Here is a 15,570-nt window from a genome sequence, read left to right as displayed (position 1 = left end):
ACACACACACGTGCGTGCACACCGCTGGGACAATCTTTTTTGTGACCACCTTCAAATCAAAGGTTCAGAAGACCCGCTTGTTTTGTTAGCCTGCAGAATTAGCTCGGCTGTAACATTTTATGTGATTGTCACAGTCAGTAACCTTGTTTTGCATCAATTGTGAGTACTTTAACCTGCTGCTGGTGAAACCCTTTGATTGAAGTCACTGCGGTTAGATTCAAAGTATCGAATACACACTGGGAGGATAAAGGTTGATTTGCCTAATCCGGTTACAGTCTGGATACTGGCTGTGAATCAATAGAGATTAAGGATCTATTAGTCCTTGGGTGGAAACCGAATACATGACATGCATGACAAAGCTTTGAGCCTCTGCAGATACTCACCTCTACAATAACAGGCTGGCGCAATGAAACTGATGTGAAACTACAGCAGGAAGGACAGACAGCTTGAAATGAGCCCGAATATTTACATTTAATTTTTCCTTTTCAAGGCGGGTGACAGAAACTTTCAAACACTCAGTGAATTTACAAGATCATAAAAGTAAATCTGTAATACAATAGTTAGTTACAGCAAGGTTAAGAAAGGAAAACATATGATAGACCCTTTATTTACACAGCTCATCCCCCCCCCCCCCCCCCAGTGCCATGAAACCTTCCTACCTGACTCCACCCAGGTCCCAGCAACATTTGTCCACTGCCATCTGCCTGTCTGTCTTCCACACAAACTATATAATTAAGCTGCAACACCTTTTCTCCCCTTACTTCACCCCCCCTCCCTCCAAGCACCCCCTGCAGCCCTTCACAAACAAGCTTTAAAGAGGATACCATCCCATTTGATTTCCCCGCTCACACCATCTTTCTTGTTTTCCGACCAAGTGCTTCTAAAACAAGGGGATTACATTTTAAACCACAATAAAAAGCTATGGTATGAAAATACTGTACATATTTCAGTGTTTCAGAGTTCAGAGAAGTCCACAGCGTGTACAGAGCATGGACCTCCCCGCGAGGAACTTTAAGGATTTCATGACTTTGAGCAGCAACAAAGTTCACCATCTCATCTTACCCCTTCCGGATTATCAGTGTCTTTTCTGACAAGAGTTCCGCCGGCTGAAGCCGGAGCCGTCCTGCAGCTCCGCGCTCCACCACGCAAATCCAGCATTCACACCTTGGTGGCGAGAGACTGGACCTCTGACTTCTGAGTCTGGGCGCTGAGGGTAGATGACATGGAGCTCATGTGGCCATGCATGGCCTTCTTCAGGTTGAGCAGGCACAGGCACTGGGAACGGAAGCGCAGGTCGAAAAAGGCATACAGAAGCGGGTTAAGGCAGCTGTTGACATAGGCCAGACAGGTGGCGTAAGGATGCGCCAGCAGCAGGAAGCGCAGGAAGCCGCAGGAAGTCGGCGCCAGGTTCAGGTAGGAGAGAGCGTCCATGCTCTTCAGGACATGAAAGGGAGTCCAGCAGATGGCAAACACCACCACCAGTGTGGTGATGATTTTAAGCAGTCGTTTCTTCTTCTGGTCCTCTTTGCGCAGGTTGTTGAAATGGCGCGTGACCGTGCAGCCGATGAAGCAGTAGAAGATGGTCATGGCCAGGAAAGGCAGGAGGAATCCCAGAGCCGAGGACGACAGGCTGAGTCCGGCAATCCAGAGGAACTCGTGTCTCTGGTTCCTGGTCACCAGGCTGAAGTCCATGGCACAGGTGGTCCGGTTGCTGTTTTGGTCATTCATGGTGGTGCGGAAGAGCAGCGTGGGCACCGCCAGCAGGCCGGACAGAAGCCAAATGGCGCCCAGGGACGCCAGCATGGTGCCGCGCGAGCGCAGCCTGCTGCTGGACAGAGAGTGCACGATGGCCAGGTAGCGATCAAAGCTGAGGCAGGTGAGGCAGAAAACGCTGGCGTACATGTTGACCAGAACCACGTAGCTGCTGATCTTGCACAGAGCAACCCCAAAGGGCCAGTGGTAACCCAGCGCCGTGTACACGGCCCACAGAGGTAAGGTCACGACGAAGGTGAGGTCGGCAAAAGCTAAGTTTCCTATGTAGACATCTGCAGCCCGGCGTTTCGATTTGGACCTCCAGACGGTGAAGATGACGATGCCGTTGCCAGACAAGCCCAGGATGAAGATGAGCATGTAGAGGACCGGTATCAGGGAGTAGGAGGGCTCCCACTCTGAGAAGTCACAATCGGTCTCGTTGTCGTCGAAGTATTCATAGTTGGCGTACTCTGCAGTGGTGGCCTCCATGCTGCCTTGCAAAGCACAATCCTCAGTTTTTTTTGGGAGAAACCGTCCGATGCGGCTCCAAATCTCCGGAGCAGAGAAGCAGCGAGTGGAGCGAGGTTCTGCTGGGAGTAGCAGAATGGGCCTGAGCGTGTGAGAGAATGACTGTCTGTTGGTGTGGTCTGCATTTTTAAATTCAGCCCTCCACACCCCCAGGTTCCCTCCCAGGATGGACCTCCTCCTCCTCCCCCCCCCCCTCGACTACTCCCCAACTAAAATATCTCCCCTTTAGCCCTCCCCCACCTCTTCTCTCTCACCTCGTCTGTTGGAACCTTTATCCCCCTCCAGACAGCAGCTATGGAGTGTTTCACACAGCACTTCCACTGGAACCTGTGAGAACGTCTTTAAACCTATTTACGCATGAAAGACAGTAAAATAAAGAGTTGTTTTCATCTTTCTTTAAGCTGAACACTGATTCCACTTCATAACTCTCTATATTTTTCTGAATGAATGTGCTTCTTAAGCGTTTTCTTGAATGCAAATTAAGGAAACTAGTTTATAATGCACTTCCCAATCTAGTTTAGAAAGTGAGTCTTTACCAGCGACATTTTTAAATAATTTATCTTTCATTCGTATAGAAAGTGACCACTCTGGGAGCTGCATTGTTGGAAGCCTCTGCCTATCTTTCAGACAGATAATTTACTTTTTTTACTCTGTCTTGAACAAATATGATTAAAAGATACAATTTTCATAGTTTTTACATGAATATATTGCGAACAAAAACAAGTGGCAATGCAATAAATGTGATTTAGATGATGATATTAGATTAAATAAGCCTGGCTTTATAGCCACCTTTTTAAGACAATCAAACAGCTCTTCTGCGGGTTCTGACAGCAGACCCAAGTTGGACAACTTGCTCTGTCTTTGCGCCTCAGGAGCTGCTTCTGTCAGGACGTTTCAGCTCCTGTTGTTTTCCACCACAAGGACATTTAGAGGCGCATCTGTCAACGCGTCGTTTGCGCTCCGACGTGAACCAACAGCTGCGCAGTTTATGACGCATATGTATGAAAGATGAATAAATCAATACAAGGAAATCAAACGTAAATGAGATCGACGGTCAAAACGAATGGAAGATTAACTGCAGCAGAGGACGCGTCAATTCGATTTTGTTGCTCGTCCAGGTGAACGATTCATTTCCATGACAAGTGAAACAAAAAACTGTGTTTCAGTCCCATTTTACCCGGTTTATATCACCACCAAAACACTTTACTAAATGAGTAAAATGAGCCTGAAACTAATTTTCTACCACGTACAAAGTAAAAAAAAAAGAAACAATTTTATTTCACAGTCATGAATAAAAAAAGAAGAATTAACAGGCAACACTTTAATTTATTTTGGAGTTCTAAATGCTGGGATTCTGACAAATATCTCTGCTGAGACCTGGGCCCCCACTTATCAGCCCCAGTAAGTGAGTGCTGATGTTACTGCATATGTATATGAAAGGGGGGGGGGGGGGGGGGGGGTCTAAAAAGGTGAGAACTGATCTTCGTTTGCCCCCAAAACTTTCAAAAAAGGTTAAAAGGTTACTAAGATGAACATAAATAGAGAAAGAATACACCGAACCTCACGGTACTCATGCAATAAACAATGGTTTAACACCCTGAACGCATCTCAGCTGCCCCTTATTCCCAGTCATGGGGCATGCTGGAGCTTATCCCAGCCGCCACTGGGCGAGGGGCAGGAATAAACGTTGGAAAGGTCACCGGTCCGTCAGCAGAACTCTGGAGTAGCCAGGAAAACCCCTGCAGACACGAGGAGGACACGGGGACTCCACAAAAAGAGGCCTCAAGTTTTAAAATGTGTCTAAGCGGATCTCAAAGACTTTTTTAAGCATTATCGTCAATATTCTTAATTGAGAGTCTTCATTCGAGGAAACATAATCACGTACAAATAAATAGATTTTATTACGATTGTGAGGGGAAAAAATGCAGCGCTCGGTTCCGAACTTATTATGGTTATCATGTTCAGGAGTTCCTATTTTAGAAATTGTTACCTTCAATCTGTAAATGTCACTTTTAAAGCAGGAGAGAAAATCTGGATGAGAGTTTTATTTTATTGTGGACGAATGTGACAGTTACAGAGCGAATCTGCAAAAGCATCTTCAACCTCCCTGAGTCTGTGACTGAAAAAATGATGCAGCTCCTCTTTTCAATCGCATCCCATCATAAATTAAACCAAGGAAAGAAATAAATCCTCTCTCAAACCTGAGCTTTGATGTCGGAAAGGACACCAGCAAAATATTTGTCTTCAAAATAAAGTTTTTAAAATCTCTACTACAGAGGCTGTTGATTTATTACACACACACACACACACACACACACACACACACACACACACACACACACACACACACACACACACACACACACACATGCACACACGGACCCCGGTTGGCTCTCACAGCCTAATTCCCCAGGGAGAGGGGATTGGCCGCCTGCTGGTATCTCTTATACAAATATATTAACAAATTTAGAAAATAAAAGCAGACAGATAAGAAACAGATGGTGGGATTAGATCATCATCCTTCATATCTTCAGAGGAGCTTTTCACTCCTCACACTAATCACAGACTTTAGAGGTGCCGAGATAAAGTCCTGCTGCGGGTCCCCAGGTCTGCGGGGGGGTCGTCAGGGGCACTGAGGCGCGACTGCAGCTAAACGTAACTTTTCATCTTTGGTTTTGTGTCGTTTCATTTTTGGTGTGTTTTGTTGACACATTTGGCCACATGTGAGTGTTTCTCACCCGATGCTGATGCTTCTGCCTAAATACAGATCTTGCGTATGTTTAATGTGCACATTTAACCAACCAACAAGTTAGAAATGATAGAATTGTGTGTGTGTGTGTTATGGGCTGTATCCTGGTGACCTTTCATACTGTGCTGCTAAACGCCGACTCAGCTGCGTCAGACGACATCACACCCTGGTGTCACGGAGCCGTGATGCTAATTTACGCTACATCTTGCCAAACTGCATCTTATCTGTGGTGCGTCTGCTGCTGAATAACACATAAAAGATTAAAAGTGTTTCATAAACTTTACTGGCCGCTTAAGTAACCAGTGGAGGGTCGCCGCAGCCGGACCCCGCAGTTATCTCCCCCCACATCTGCCTACCCTTGAACGCAGATCTCCACCCAATCATCAGAAATGTTGACCCCAATTAGGCTCCACCATTGTTTGATTTTTGTCGCTCTAAGCACTTTTTTTTTTTTAATGAGTAATGCATCTGTTGTCGGAGTGGATGTAGTCATGGAGTCCGGATCTCACAATTTTCTGACGGAAGACGCTTGAATAGGTTTTTTTTAATGCTTGTACAGTATCCATATTATTTTCAGAACCTCTTGGCCTTCTGACCTTTTTCCTCCCGTATGTGTGCGTATTTGTGTGTGTACGTGCTCCTTTGACAATGGCTGAGATGGTGATAAGAAAACTGGTTCTTGATGCATAAATTCTGAACTGGGAAGAGGTTTAGAAAGTTTTAAAACCCAACACAGAATTCAGTTTAAACCCTTGACGACAAGAGAAACACGGCAGCGATGGGAAGGAACACGTTAACGGCGTGAAACATTTCCATGTCAGCACGACTGCCCGTGCAGATAAAACACTTAGTAATTCTCATGTTTTCTTAAAAAAAGCCCTCAATTGTCTTTTTAAATAAGAATAATGCACATTTTTAATCAATTAAAAACACACATGCAACTCTTTTCAACAGCCACAACAGCTATCTTTTTTGCAACAAATTTCTGTTAAAGCTGCAGAAAAACAGATATTCAATGTAGCGTCAGAACCTTGTGCCTACATTACCCACAATTCTTTGAGCTGTAGCGAAAGAACCAGGACAACGCGATCTTAACTGAGGAGTAAGTACATTATAATACCTATAATGAAGGTGTGTTATTCATCTTCACATGAGTCAAAAGGCTCCAAGAGCTGTCTGCAGGCAAAGAATGAAGATAAAAGAATTTTAGTTCTCACGTCTCATGTCTCAAAGTTCTGCTAGTTCAATGCACCCGTATTAATTTGGTGTTGACTCCATTTGCATTGACCTTTTTTGCAATGTTAAGAACAAACTTCTCCTCTAGACAAAGTGAATTCTGACCAGATCGGCAGAATATCGGCACCCAAACAGGGCCTGAACCAACCTACATCCTTCCATGTTTGGCTGAGAAGCTGAATCCTGACTGTCACAACAACCTTCCTCCCTTATTGCCTGTCTGACCCGAGGAAGGTTTCAGTCGTAACCATGCATCAGTTTGACCTGATTTCGGGTTTCTTCTTTCTTTTTCAAAATATTGAGCAGTGTGTGGAACTGAGGTGATGGCCAGCTCATCCTTGGTTGTTGTCTCTGCACTTCCAGGTCAGGAACAAACAGTTCACAAGGTGTTTCCCCTCTCAGGACTTTGGACCACCCCGCACACTGATCTTCTGTTCTTTTCACTCTTACTGTGTGTGTGTGTGTGTGTGTGTGTGTGTGTCCATCCAGTGGGGACGGACTACTATCACAGGATGTGCTATATTGGGACAGTTTGTCCTGTCTTACTGGGATGCTCCTCTCGCACTTCTCATAGCTTCTCGGCTTCTTTATTCCAACCCAGAGGACATAAATCAGAAATGTCCTTTCCTTTGGTTGCAGTTTTCTTAAACTGGCAACAACGTTACAACTAGTTTTCCACTTTATTCCTGTGCGTAAAAACACAGGAATGAGCGCAAAAGGTCTAGAAATGGGAATAGTTTCCTCTCATGCAAGAAAGATGAACACTTGTTGAAAACGGTGAGAACAAAGGTGAGTATGATGAAGAGGAGGGTTTGGGAAGAAGGGACAAAGGAGAAGGATGATGAGAGGGCAGTTGCTACAGGGCCACAGGGCTGCAGCGCTGCCAGTTGTGTCTTTGTAGTGGAGTTAATGACGGGATTAAGGAGTCAGAAGACTACAGGGGTCTCTGCTCTCCTTCCAGGCTTCATCCATCCCAGGAGCTCTCTGGGAATCTGATTCCATTTGGCCTAAAATCTCCTGACAAAACAGAAACCCCGCAGCTCATTTAGGAGGAAATTAGTCTCCTGTTTCACCTACAGTCTTTGCTAAATGCCCTCCTAATAACTGGAGGTGGACTTAAATGAGATTTATTTAAAGTGGCCTGAAATGAGTCAACACACGTGATTTAGGAAAACTAAAGTGTGTAAACCCAGCAAAACCCACGAATCGTGAAAGATTTAACTTTAAACCCACAAGAAAACGTGTCAGTGTTCATAATAATTTTATTTAAATTGTTGAAGTGCATTTAAGGGCTGTTCACAAAACGCAGGTCAACATGGGTATCAACTATTTATATCGTCTATGATTTGCAGCCTGAGAATCATCGACGGCAGCACTGATATATATCTTGTTCCAGGGCCTGTGAAGAGAGTATATTTTCAAAAGCATCCTGACATTTGAGCAGCTGTGTTTATTTAACAGGAGTCATAGGAAACCGTCAGAGTCTGTTAGATTACGTTTAGCTGCTTAGATGGTCGTCAGAGAACCTAAAACCTCGTGTTTTAATTTCACATCGTCGCTGTTAACCTTCCCATCAAACCCGATGAGCATTCTTGGGGAACTGCAGAGCGTCTGAGGGCGGCGGCGCCGTGGCGGCGCTGCTGCTGGTTCCCCATCTGTCAGCTGCTTGACAGACAGCAACAAACTGTAAATCAGTCACCTCTGAAGGCTGGGCCACCCCCTCCCTCCTCAGAGAGTGTGTGTGTGTGTGTGTGTGTGTGTTGTGTGTGTGTGTGTGTACTCAGTTGGACTGTGTATTGCCCACTTCCTTTACTCACCTCAGGTGGTGGTAACTTCTCTCTCAGGTTGGTCACGTGAGCCACACGCGTGTGTATAAATTTCACTACTAATTTCCGTGACCTCACAATTGTCACTCACACAACTTCTATTTGTAACAAAACAAAAATGCCACCGCTAATTTCATATTCGCGCTTTTAAGCAACAACGGAATAGCCAGGATAATTAGAGCTACCGCCCATGCTGCACCCACATAAAACAATAAAGGGGTGAAAAATATCCCATAAGTATCTTTATCTTTTACAGCCCATCAGGCTCTCAGGTTCTGTGGTCGCTTTCACACCTTTAAAAATGAGAAGTGTCTTTAGGAGCCAGACAATGAAAGCAACTCCAACAACTGTCGACAACTTTGATGTACAATCACAAAGCGAGAACATTGGGGGTGGGTGTGAGTGTGTGCGTGTGTGTGTGCTGTGTTGGAGTAAAAACATCCTCCCTGGTGTCATGATGGCTTCAGCATCTGTTTTGCTGTTGCTGTCACTCAGACAGGCTGAAAACACACATTCGGAGTTTACACTTGCCCCATTTCCTTTAATCAAAGTGGCCCCGCAGTGAGTGATTAGCGGGGCAGACCTTGGCTAGGTCCCTATTTAAACGCACGACTCGTGTTGGACACCGAAGAGCTACCCCGGTACTCATTTTTCCTCTTTAGGGGACAGCTGATAATGGCATTAACTCATTAGAACTGATGATTGTTATCATAAAATGGGACTGGAAGAGGAAGTGAAGAGTGACTGTGTCAGCAGGGACAGCGCTTGTTTGACTAAGGGGCCCAAGTGTGCTAATGAAACCAGACCAACTGGCCGTGGAACGTGGCCTTCCCATTATACATGCACTTCATGTTGCTAAAAGAGGAAGGGAGACACAGTTAAACACAAAAGGTCCAGATGTGAGGCCCCTTAAAACACATCACACTGTCTGACTCGTGCTGCACGCTGACAAATTGGTCTTTAACCATTCCAAACTGGTCTAAAGTCAATGTCAACGCCAGGTACCACTCTTCTGTTGGAAGGATAAGTGCCCCAGAAAAAGATGGTGGGAAAATATTTGTACAAGGCTGTGTTTCAGTCTGCCAAATGGGCCGATCCAGCTATTCAGCACTCAACACGCGCTGTCACAGTCTCTCTAACTAACAGGGATGGATGGTCTCTAATAAGAGCTCTTCATTACCGACCAGCGACGAAGACTCCCATCATCTTCGGTAGACAGCTGCTTTCAGTTCTTAGAGGGAAGATCCCAGGTGAGAGCTGCACAGAGGTGTGATCGTGAAGCTTTTTAAAAAAAAATTATAACCAATAAAAGCAGCAGTAAAACAAAGACGGAGCAGCACTTCGGTCCCAGAGGAAAAGCCCAGTTTTGACATATATTAGAACACGTGAACAGACGTAGAACACCGAGATTGCACCTACAACCATTGGAGGAGGTCAGAAAGCTGCCTTAGGCAGGTGCTCTGGGCTTTTGGGGGTTCTGTTATGTGCTCAAGTGCACCTTGACACCGCTCCGGAAATGTCTCGGCACCTCTGTGAGGCAACTTTCCTTCAGCCTCCAGCCCCCCACAGACAGAACCACCCATTATAGTCACCATTGTTATTAGTAGTACATAGAAGTTGTCTATACAATTAATTTTGATCAAATAAAATGCTGCCTTGGTTTTCAATACCGAATGCAGCATCCTTTAAACCTCTGGTCGTCAGGGCAACCATTAAGCTCGTCAACGGTTCGCACGGCAGAATCATTCAACTTTGGTTTGACTGAGACGGACAGCAGCTCTCCACGGCCCTAAAGGAGGCAATGGGAGTTTGCTGCTGCTACTCTTGTCATTGTTAAACTCATAATAATCTATTTGAGTCTCCCGGACTGGACCTAGCCGAGCTGAATCCGATGGCTCCGTATTTACATTTGTGCAAACATCCTTATTTGAGTGTAAACCTGAAGGGACCCCTCATGTGCCGGGAGAACCCTCTGGAGGATGAACACTAACAGGAAAAACAGTCCATCACACAGCTCTGACACTCTTTGTGGTATGGCCCGCGTGCATGGTTCACCCGCCCAGCCCATCCTGCCTTTGTTGGTCTTTGTTTAGGGGTGGTACGCCCTCATCAACAAGGGGTGCCCTTGAGCACGACCCCGGCTCCACGGGTTCCTCCTGAAAAACAACATCGTGTTTCACATAAATCCACGTCTTCGCTCGTAGATTTAGCAAAATAAGGAGGAGACAAAGTTTCACGGAGAGCGAAGGTCCTGTTGTCAGATAGCTGAAGTGTTCACAAGCCTTGGTGGGGGGTTGGGGGTGAGATCAGAGCTGGGCAGGCAAGCCTGAGCCTGTTCTTTTACCTGACATTCATGAGTCCGTGCACACTAACTACAGGATCTGATGCAACTAAAGAACATCATTACTTTTTGAACAACCCCTCCCAAAGAAAGGAGTTACATACCCTCTAACCTCTGCAACCCCCCCACCATCATTTGCAAGGGTCCATGCAAAGAGCAGGAGGCTGCACAAGAGCGAGATCAAGGTCAGAGCCTCTGAAGAGACCAGGAGGCCCAGGAGCTTTTCCAGGGTAATCTCTGCTACCACAGCAGAGTGATGTGCTTTCAGGAGCCTGACAGGCAAACAGCTTTCAGCATTCCAACATGGCCGACTGATCGGTCTGTTCATGCAAGAGCGCAGGTGAAGGATGACTTATTATGCTGCAGGAGAGAATCCTCACATGTCAGAGGGAGAAAAGCCCTCCGGCACAGAGTGAATAACCACAGCAAACAGATCAGGAGCTCTTTTTTGTGATTGTTCAAAGTAAAGATATCATTACGAGCAGATTTGAGATGTTTTTCCACTGAAACCTGAGGCTGGAGGAGATATCAGCTGATGTTCAAATCCACAGAAAATGTTGATGTTGGGCCACATTTGCCACAAAGTTTGAGTGGATGGAAATGAGGGCAAGGTTTAATCGACAGAAAGTTCCTTAATTGTATCATGCTGGTGGAGATAGTCAAGCAAACAGTCTGTGATTGAGCCTCGGCCTCACTCCACTCTTGTCCACAACTTGGACATCAGGCGTGGTCATTTCAGCAGGTCAGCAGGTCATTTATTTATTTATTTGCAGACACGTCTACATTGTTCTGTGCTCATGATCCCATCATGTACTTGTGATACAGGTGAAGTTTTTAAAATGGTGAATTCTGGAGCTCCACACCAAAACAAAATCACATATCTTCAAACTTAGAATGAAGCACAGCAAGCTGGGCAAAAAACCACGAAATGTATAGATAGAATGCATCGAATGATGTCAGTTGTGACGTCGTCTGATTATTAGGATAACATCTGAGTTATGCTGCTATAGGCAGAAACATGATTACATGATCACCCTGCTGGTTCTCCTCTCCTCTCCTCTCTCCTCTCCTCTCCCCTCCTCTCCTCCTCTCCTCTCCTCTCCTCTCCTCTCCTCTCCTCTCCTCTCCTCTCCTCTCCTCTCCTCTCCTCTCCTCTCCCCTCCTCTCCTCTCCTCTCCTCTCCCCTACTCTCCCCTCCTCTCCTCTCCTCTCCCCTCCTCTCCCTCCTCTCCTCTCCTCTCCTCTCCTCTCCTCTCCTCTCCTCTCCTCTCCTCTCCTTTCCTTTCCTTTCCTCTCCTCTCCTCTCCTCCTCCTCTCCTCTCCTCTCCTCTCCTCTCCTCTCCTCTCCTCTCCCCTCCCCTCCTCTCCTCTCCTCTCCTCTCCCCTCCTCTCCTCCTCCTCTCCTCTCCTCTCCTCTCCTCTCCTCTCCTCTCCTCTCCTCTCCTCTCCTCTCAATGTTCGCAGACCTGCTGACCTCTGACCCCCTGACCTGCTCAAGTTCAGCCCTGTATGAGCCTGTCCTGGTCCTTGTCCTGGTCCTGGTCCTGGTCCTGGTCCTGGTCCTGGTCCTGGTCCTGGTCCTGGTCCTGGGCCTCCTCCCGGTTAAAATGGAGTTTTTACTTGCTGCTCTGTTTTGTCTGATTGTAAACGATGCTCTATAAATAAAGATGAAGGGAATTGAATAAGCTTTTAATCATTTGTGGTCAGGTTAATGGAAGCGGTTGCTGCTGAGTGTGTGTGGCAGCCTTTGGCAGCGAGCCTGTAAACCAAACAGTTGACTGAGAATTCAAACGAGAATCCAATTGTTTTTTGGCTGTCTCCCCCTCCCTCCAAAGCTATCAGCGGGTCCCTGGAGAAGTGCTGGTTTCCGGGAACGTGATTGGGAGATGTTTCCTGTGGCAGGTCTGTCTGCTGCTGATTAGAGCCCATCTATCAGCCGGACCTCCTTGGAGCAAAGAGGAGGGCACTGATCAAATCTGGGTCCAAGTCCAGACTGACCCCTTGAAAGCAAGTTACAATATGTCCACTCTAAAACTGACCCCTTCGCTGATTTACATTTGGAAGTCACACAGCGGTGCAGAAATATCAGCTAAGATTAGTTTTAGGACGTAATCAGACAGATCTCTTATCTGGATTGCTCTCAGAATCATCCACGGTTTCAAACCTTTGGGTGCAGTTTGAGCCAAAATAAACAGAAAGTCGGAATTTGTGTTCTGAAGATTCCACATTCAAACTCTTGATGGGAACGTTTTCGCGTCGAGCAGCTACACGTCAGGTGGGATTTGTTTCACAGGATAGCTTGTGCTCCGTGGGCAGGTTTCACCTCTTTTGAGTGAAGAGTCACTTTAGTGACCTTTCAGAACCCCCCTCCCCCACGATACCGGCGCAGCCGTCTGCCGTCATTTATCTACACCGGGTTTTTTATTGTCTGCAGTTTCTTGGAGAACACAACAGCGCTAGCAAATCCCCGTGTTTCCACATGTAAAAGTGAAAAATATAAAACAAGTGCAACGACCTTCAGGCCCAGTCTTTGATTCTTGGACTTGTTAAGCAGGTTAAAGGCTGTTAAAGAGGCTGATTTAAAGCCAGCAGCAAGTTTTTTTTGTTGTTTTGCTAGTTTAAAACGAAAAATTCTTTTGACACTCTTATACAGCACCGCAGTCTCATTGGCAATGAATCATTAATATGATCAGACATAAAAACCAAGGTGACACTATGTCAGCATACCAGAGTGAATTTAGACAAATTTATGTCACACATTGCTTCCAAGCATGATTTTCTGTGATCCCGATCACCTCAACCTGCTACAGAACCCGAGGCTGAGGTAGAAGTTGCAGGTCAGCAGGTCGTCACTCACGTTTGACCCTTGACCCTCCTGGGGGACAGTCAAAATAAGATCAAAAAAAGGAAGAAACCGTTAAAAAAGCACTTAAAGTGCAAAAACACAGCATATCTGAGCTGCTTATCTAAATTCATTTGCAACCATCTGACAGTCCCGGCAAAGCTGTGATTATAGGAAATCTATAAGCTCATATAAATGACCTTATATGTTAGAGCCGAAGTAGATTTTCTATTATTTCAGCCTGTGGCAAAGAGTCCGCAGATGCATTTACTACACAGATTTGGATGCTTTGGCGGCTAAAAGAGGGGAAATTGGGACCTCCCAGCTGTAAAACTGAAGTGGGAAAAGAGAGGCAGCCTTGGAAAGATTTACAGAAGTCCAAAATGATCATTCAGAGAAAAGATTATAGCATCTTACTGTAAGTGTGGCTGTAATATAAAGAGGCACGTAGGGATGAGCTCCCTTATAGCCTGGCTATAAGAGGAGGCGTCTCCTCTTTGGATCAGATAGAGCCAGTCTCAAAGGCAGACACTGAGACACTGTCCAGCTGCTATCTATCATGAGGAGAGCATGAAATATTCCCAGCAGGTCCGCTAAATTTCACCACTGTCTGCTGCAAACCTCAATATCGCACTTTCTGATCGCTCTTTGCTGATGTTTGCTCGGAGAGAAAAACACTGCTCATGAAACATCAGATAAATCACTGACTCCTCTGCTTCTCGTCTCTCAGTCTGCTTCAGCTTCTGTCAGGACCGGACGGTTCCAGGCTCATCAAATTCCTCACCTAACGAGTACCACGGGATATGGGGACGTGTTATCGGACAACATACCGCAGCCGTGCAATTAGCAGCCGAGCAGGCTGGTGCAAAGATTATAGGAAAAAACCACAACAGATGTCACAAGGAAACATTTTCAGCATGTTAGAGTCAAGAAATAGTGTTAAACCATTTGATGATGCCTTTAATTTTACTATAAATAGAAACAAATAGCACCAGCGTACAGTTTACACGTATTCTTGCACTATAAATTCTAGCTTATGGGACTATTTTTAAAAGGATGTTTTTTTTAAGATGATCATTTGAGAGCTCAGACCCCCCGCCACCCCCCCCCCCCCCTCCCCCCCACTGGTCTTTGTTGCTCAAGCGTCGGTTGTCAGATTCCATGTTTGCAGCTGTGGTACACTCTGAAAATGGCGGCCCGCATGTGAAAAGTTGCGCAATCCCCGGCCTGACCCGACGCTGGCCCCTGACCAATGCAAGGAAAGCTCAGCAGTGGGACACTGCAGAGGACATGACAGCTCCTGCAGGGAGGGGAGCAGCAGCCTTCAACTCTCATCCCCCCCAGGTCAGGAGAGACCTGGGGGGATTAAAAAAAAAAAAGATTTATTTCAAAATGCACTTCTTTGGCTGTGCTCACTGTAATTTGCAAATTATCAGCATCAAGTTACGAAATAGATGCATCATCGCAGAGTTATAAGTAATAAAAGTTCACAGTAACATCAAATAGAACATAAACAAAATATATTTGAGTCTTGTGCTCGGGTGCATTCAATTGTTGCAAATGAAAAAGTCCACAAAAGCTCAGAAAGGGAAAACAGTCGTGTGTGTGAAACGGCGTGTTTCTGATAGCATGTCACATGTGCAAGATCTGAGATGTTTCCTTTGGGGCACAATGCCGAAAGCAAATACTGCAGCCCTCTTGAGAACAGGAGAAAGAAGAGGAAGGCATTCAGGGGCTCCCTGAAACCAATTATCCTGGCATGTATGCACACACACACACACACACACACACACACACACACACACACACACACACACACACACACACACACACACACACACACACACACACAGAGTCAGCTCTTCGGTCAGTCAGCGGTGAGCGGCTTGACTCCTCAGGCTTTGCTTCTGCAAACACACCCTCTTCCTGTTTTATGAGGAGAAAATGGGAGCAGCAGTGGAGACAAACAGCAGAGTGGAGCTAAAGAACCTTCTGTGATGCCTCTTGTTTGGGTTTAACATAGCTGGCACAATCACTGGTGAGGCCTAAATTTACAGGAAGTTATGAATGTTATCTGGATCAATTTAACTGAAATTGCTCTGGGGTTTTTAAAGGGTGCAGTAAAACTCCAGGGAGGTTTCATGAAGGCTGGATATGATCTTCTGTCTATGCTTTTTCCACAAACCAAAGCAGAGGCTCATGCAGCAGCAGTTCTGCACGAGCCAGACAGACATTTGGGTGAAATGCTCAGAAATGGAGACGCCTCAAACTGCTATCTGACAGGCACAGTCAAAGC

The 15,570-nt window shown here is 46.0% G+C and overlaps 1 protein-coding gene across 1 annotated transcript; it reads right to left on the bottom strand.

Annotated features, from left to right (window-relative positions):
• Positions 1-452: 452 nt before the first annotated feature.
• Positions 453-2,393, bottom strand: LOC130525850 (apelin receptor A). Its single transcript, XM_057033074.1, has one exon. It carries the CDS (start codon positions 2,239-2,241, stop codon positions 1,159-1,161), a length of 1,083 nt encoding a protein of 360 aa, XP_056889054.1. The 5' UTR covers positions 2,242-2,393; the 3' UTR covers positions 453-1,158.
• Positions 2,394-15,570: the final 13,177 nt, after the last annotated feature.

The sequence above is a fragment of the Takifugu flavidus genome, chromosome 5 (genome assembly GCF_003711565.1).
Source record: "Takifugu flavidus isolate HTHZ2018 chromosome 5, ASM371156v2, whole genome shotgun sequence".
NCBI classification, from domain to species: Eukaryota; Metazoa; Chordata; class Actinopteri; order Tetraodontiformes; family Tetraodontidae; genus Takifugu; species Takifugu flavidus.
This window is presented reverse-complemented; position numbering and strand designations above follow the sequence as displayed.

What these genes read in the sequence shown, in the direction of transcription:
- LOC130525850 (XM_057033074.1), bottom strand. Translation starts at nt 2,241, where the DNA reads ATGGAGGCCACCACTGCAGAGTACGCCAACTATGAATACTTCGACGAC.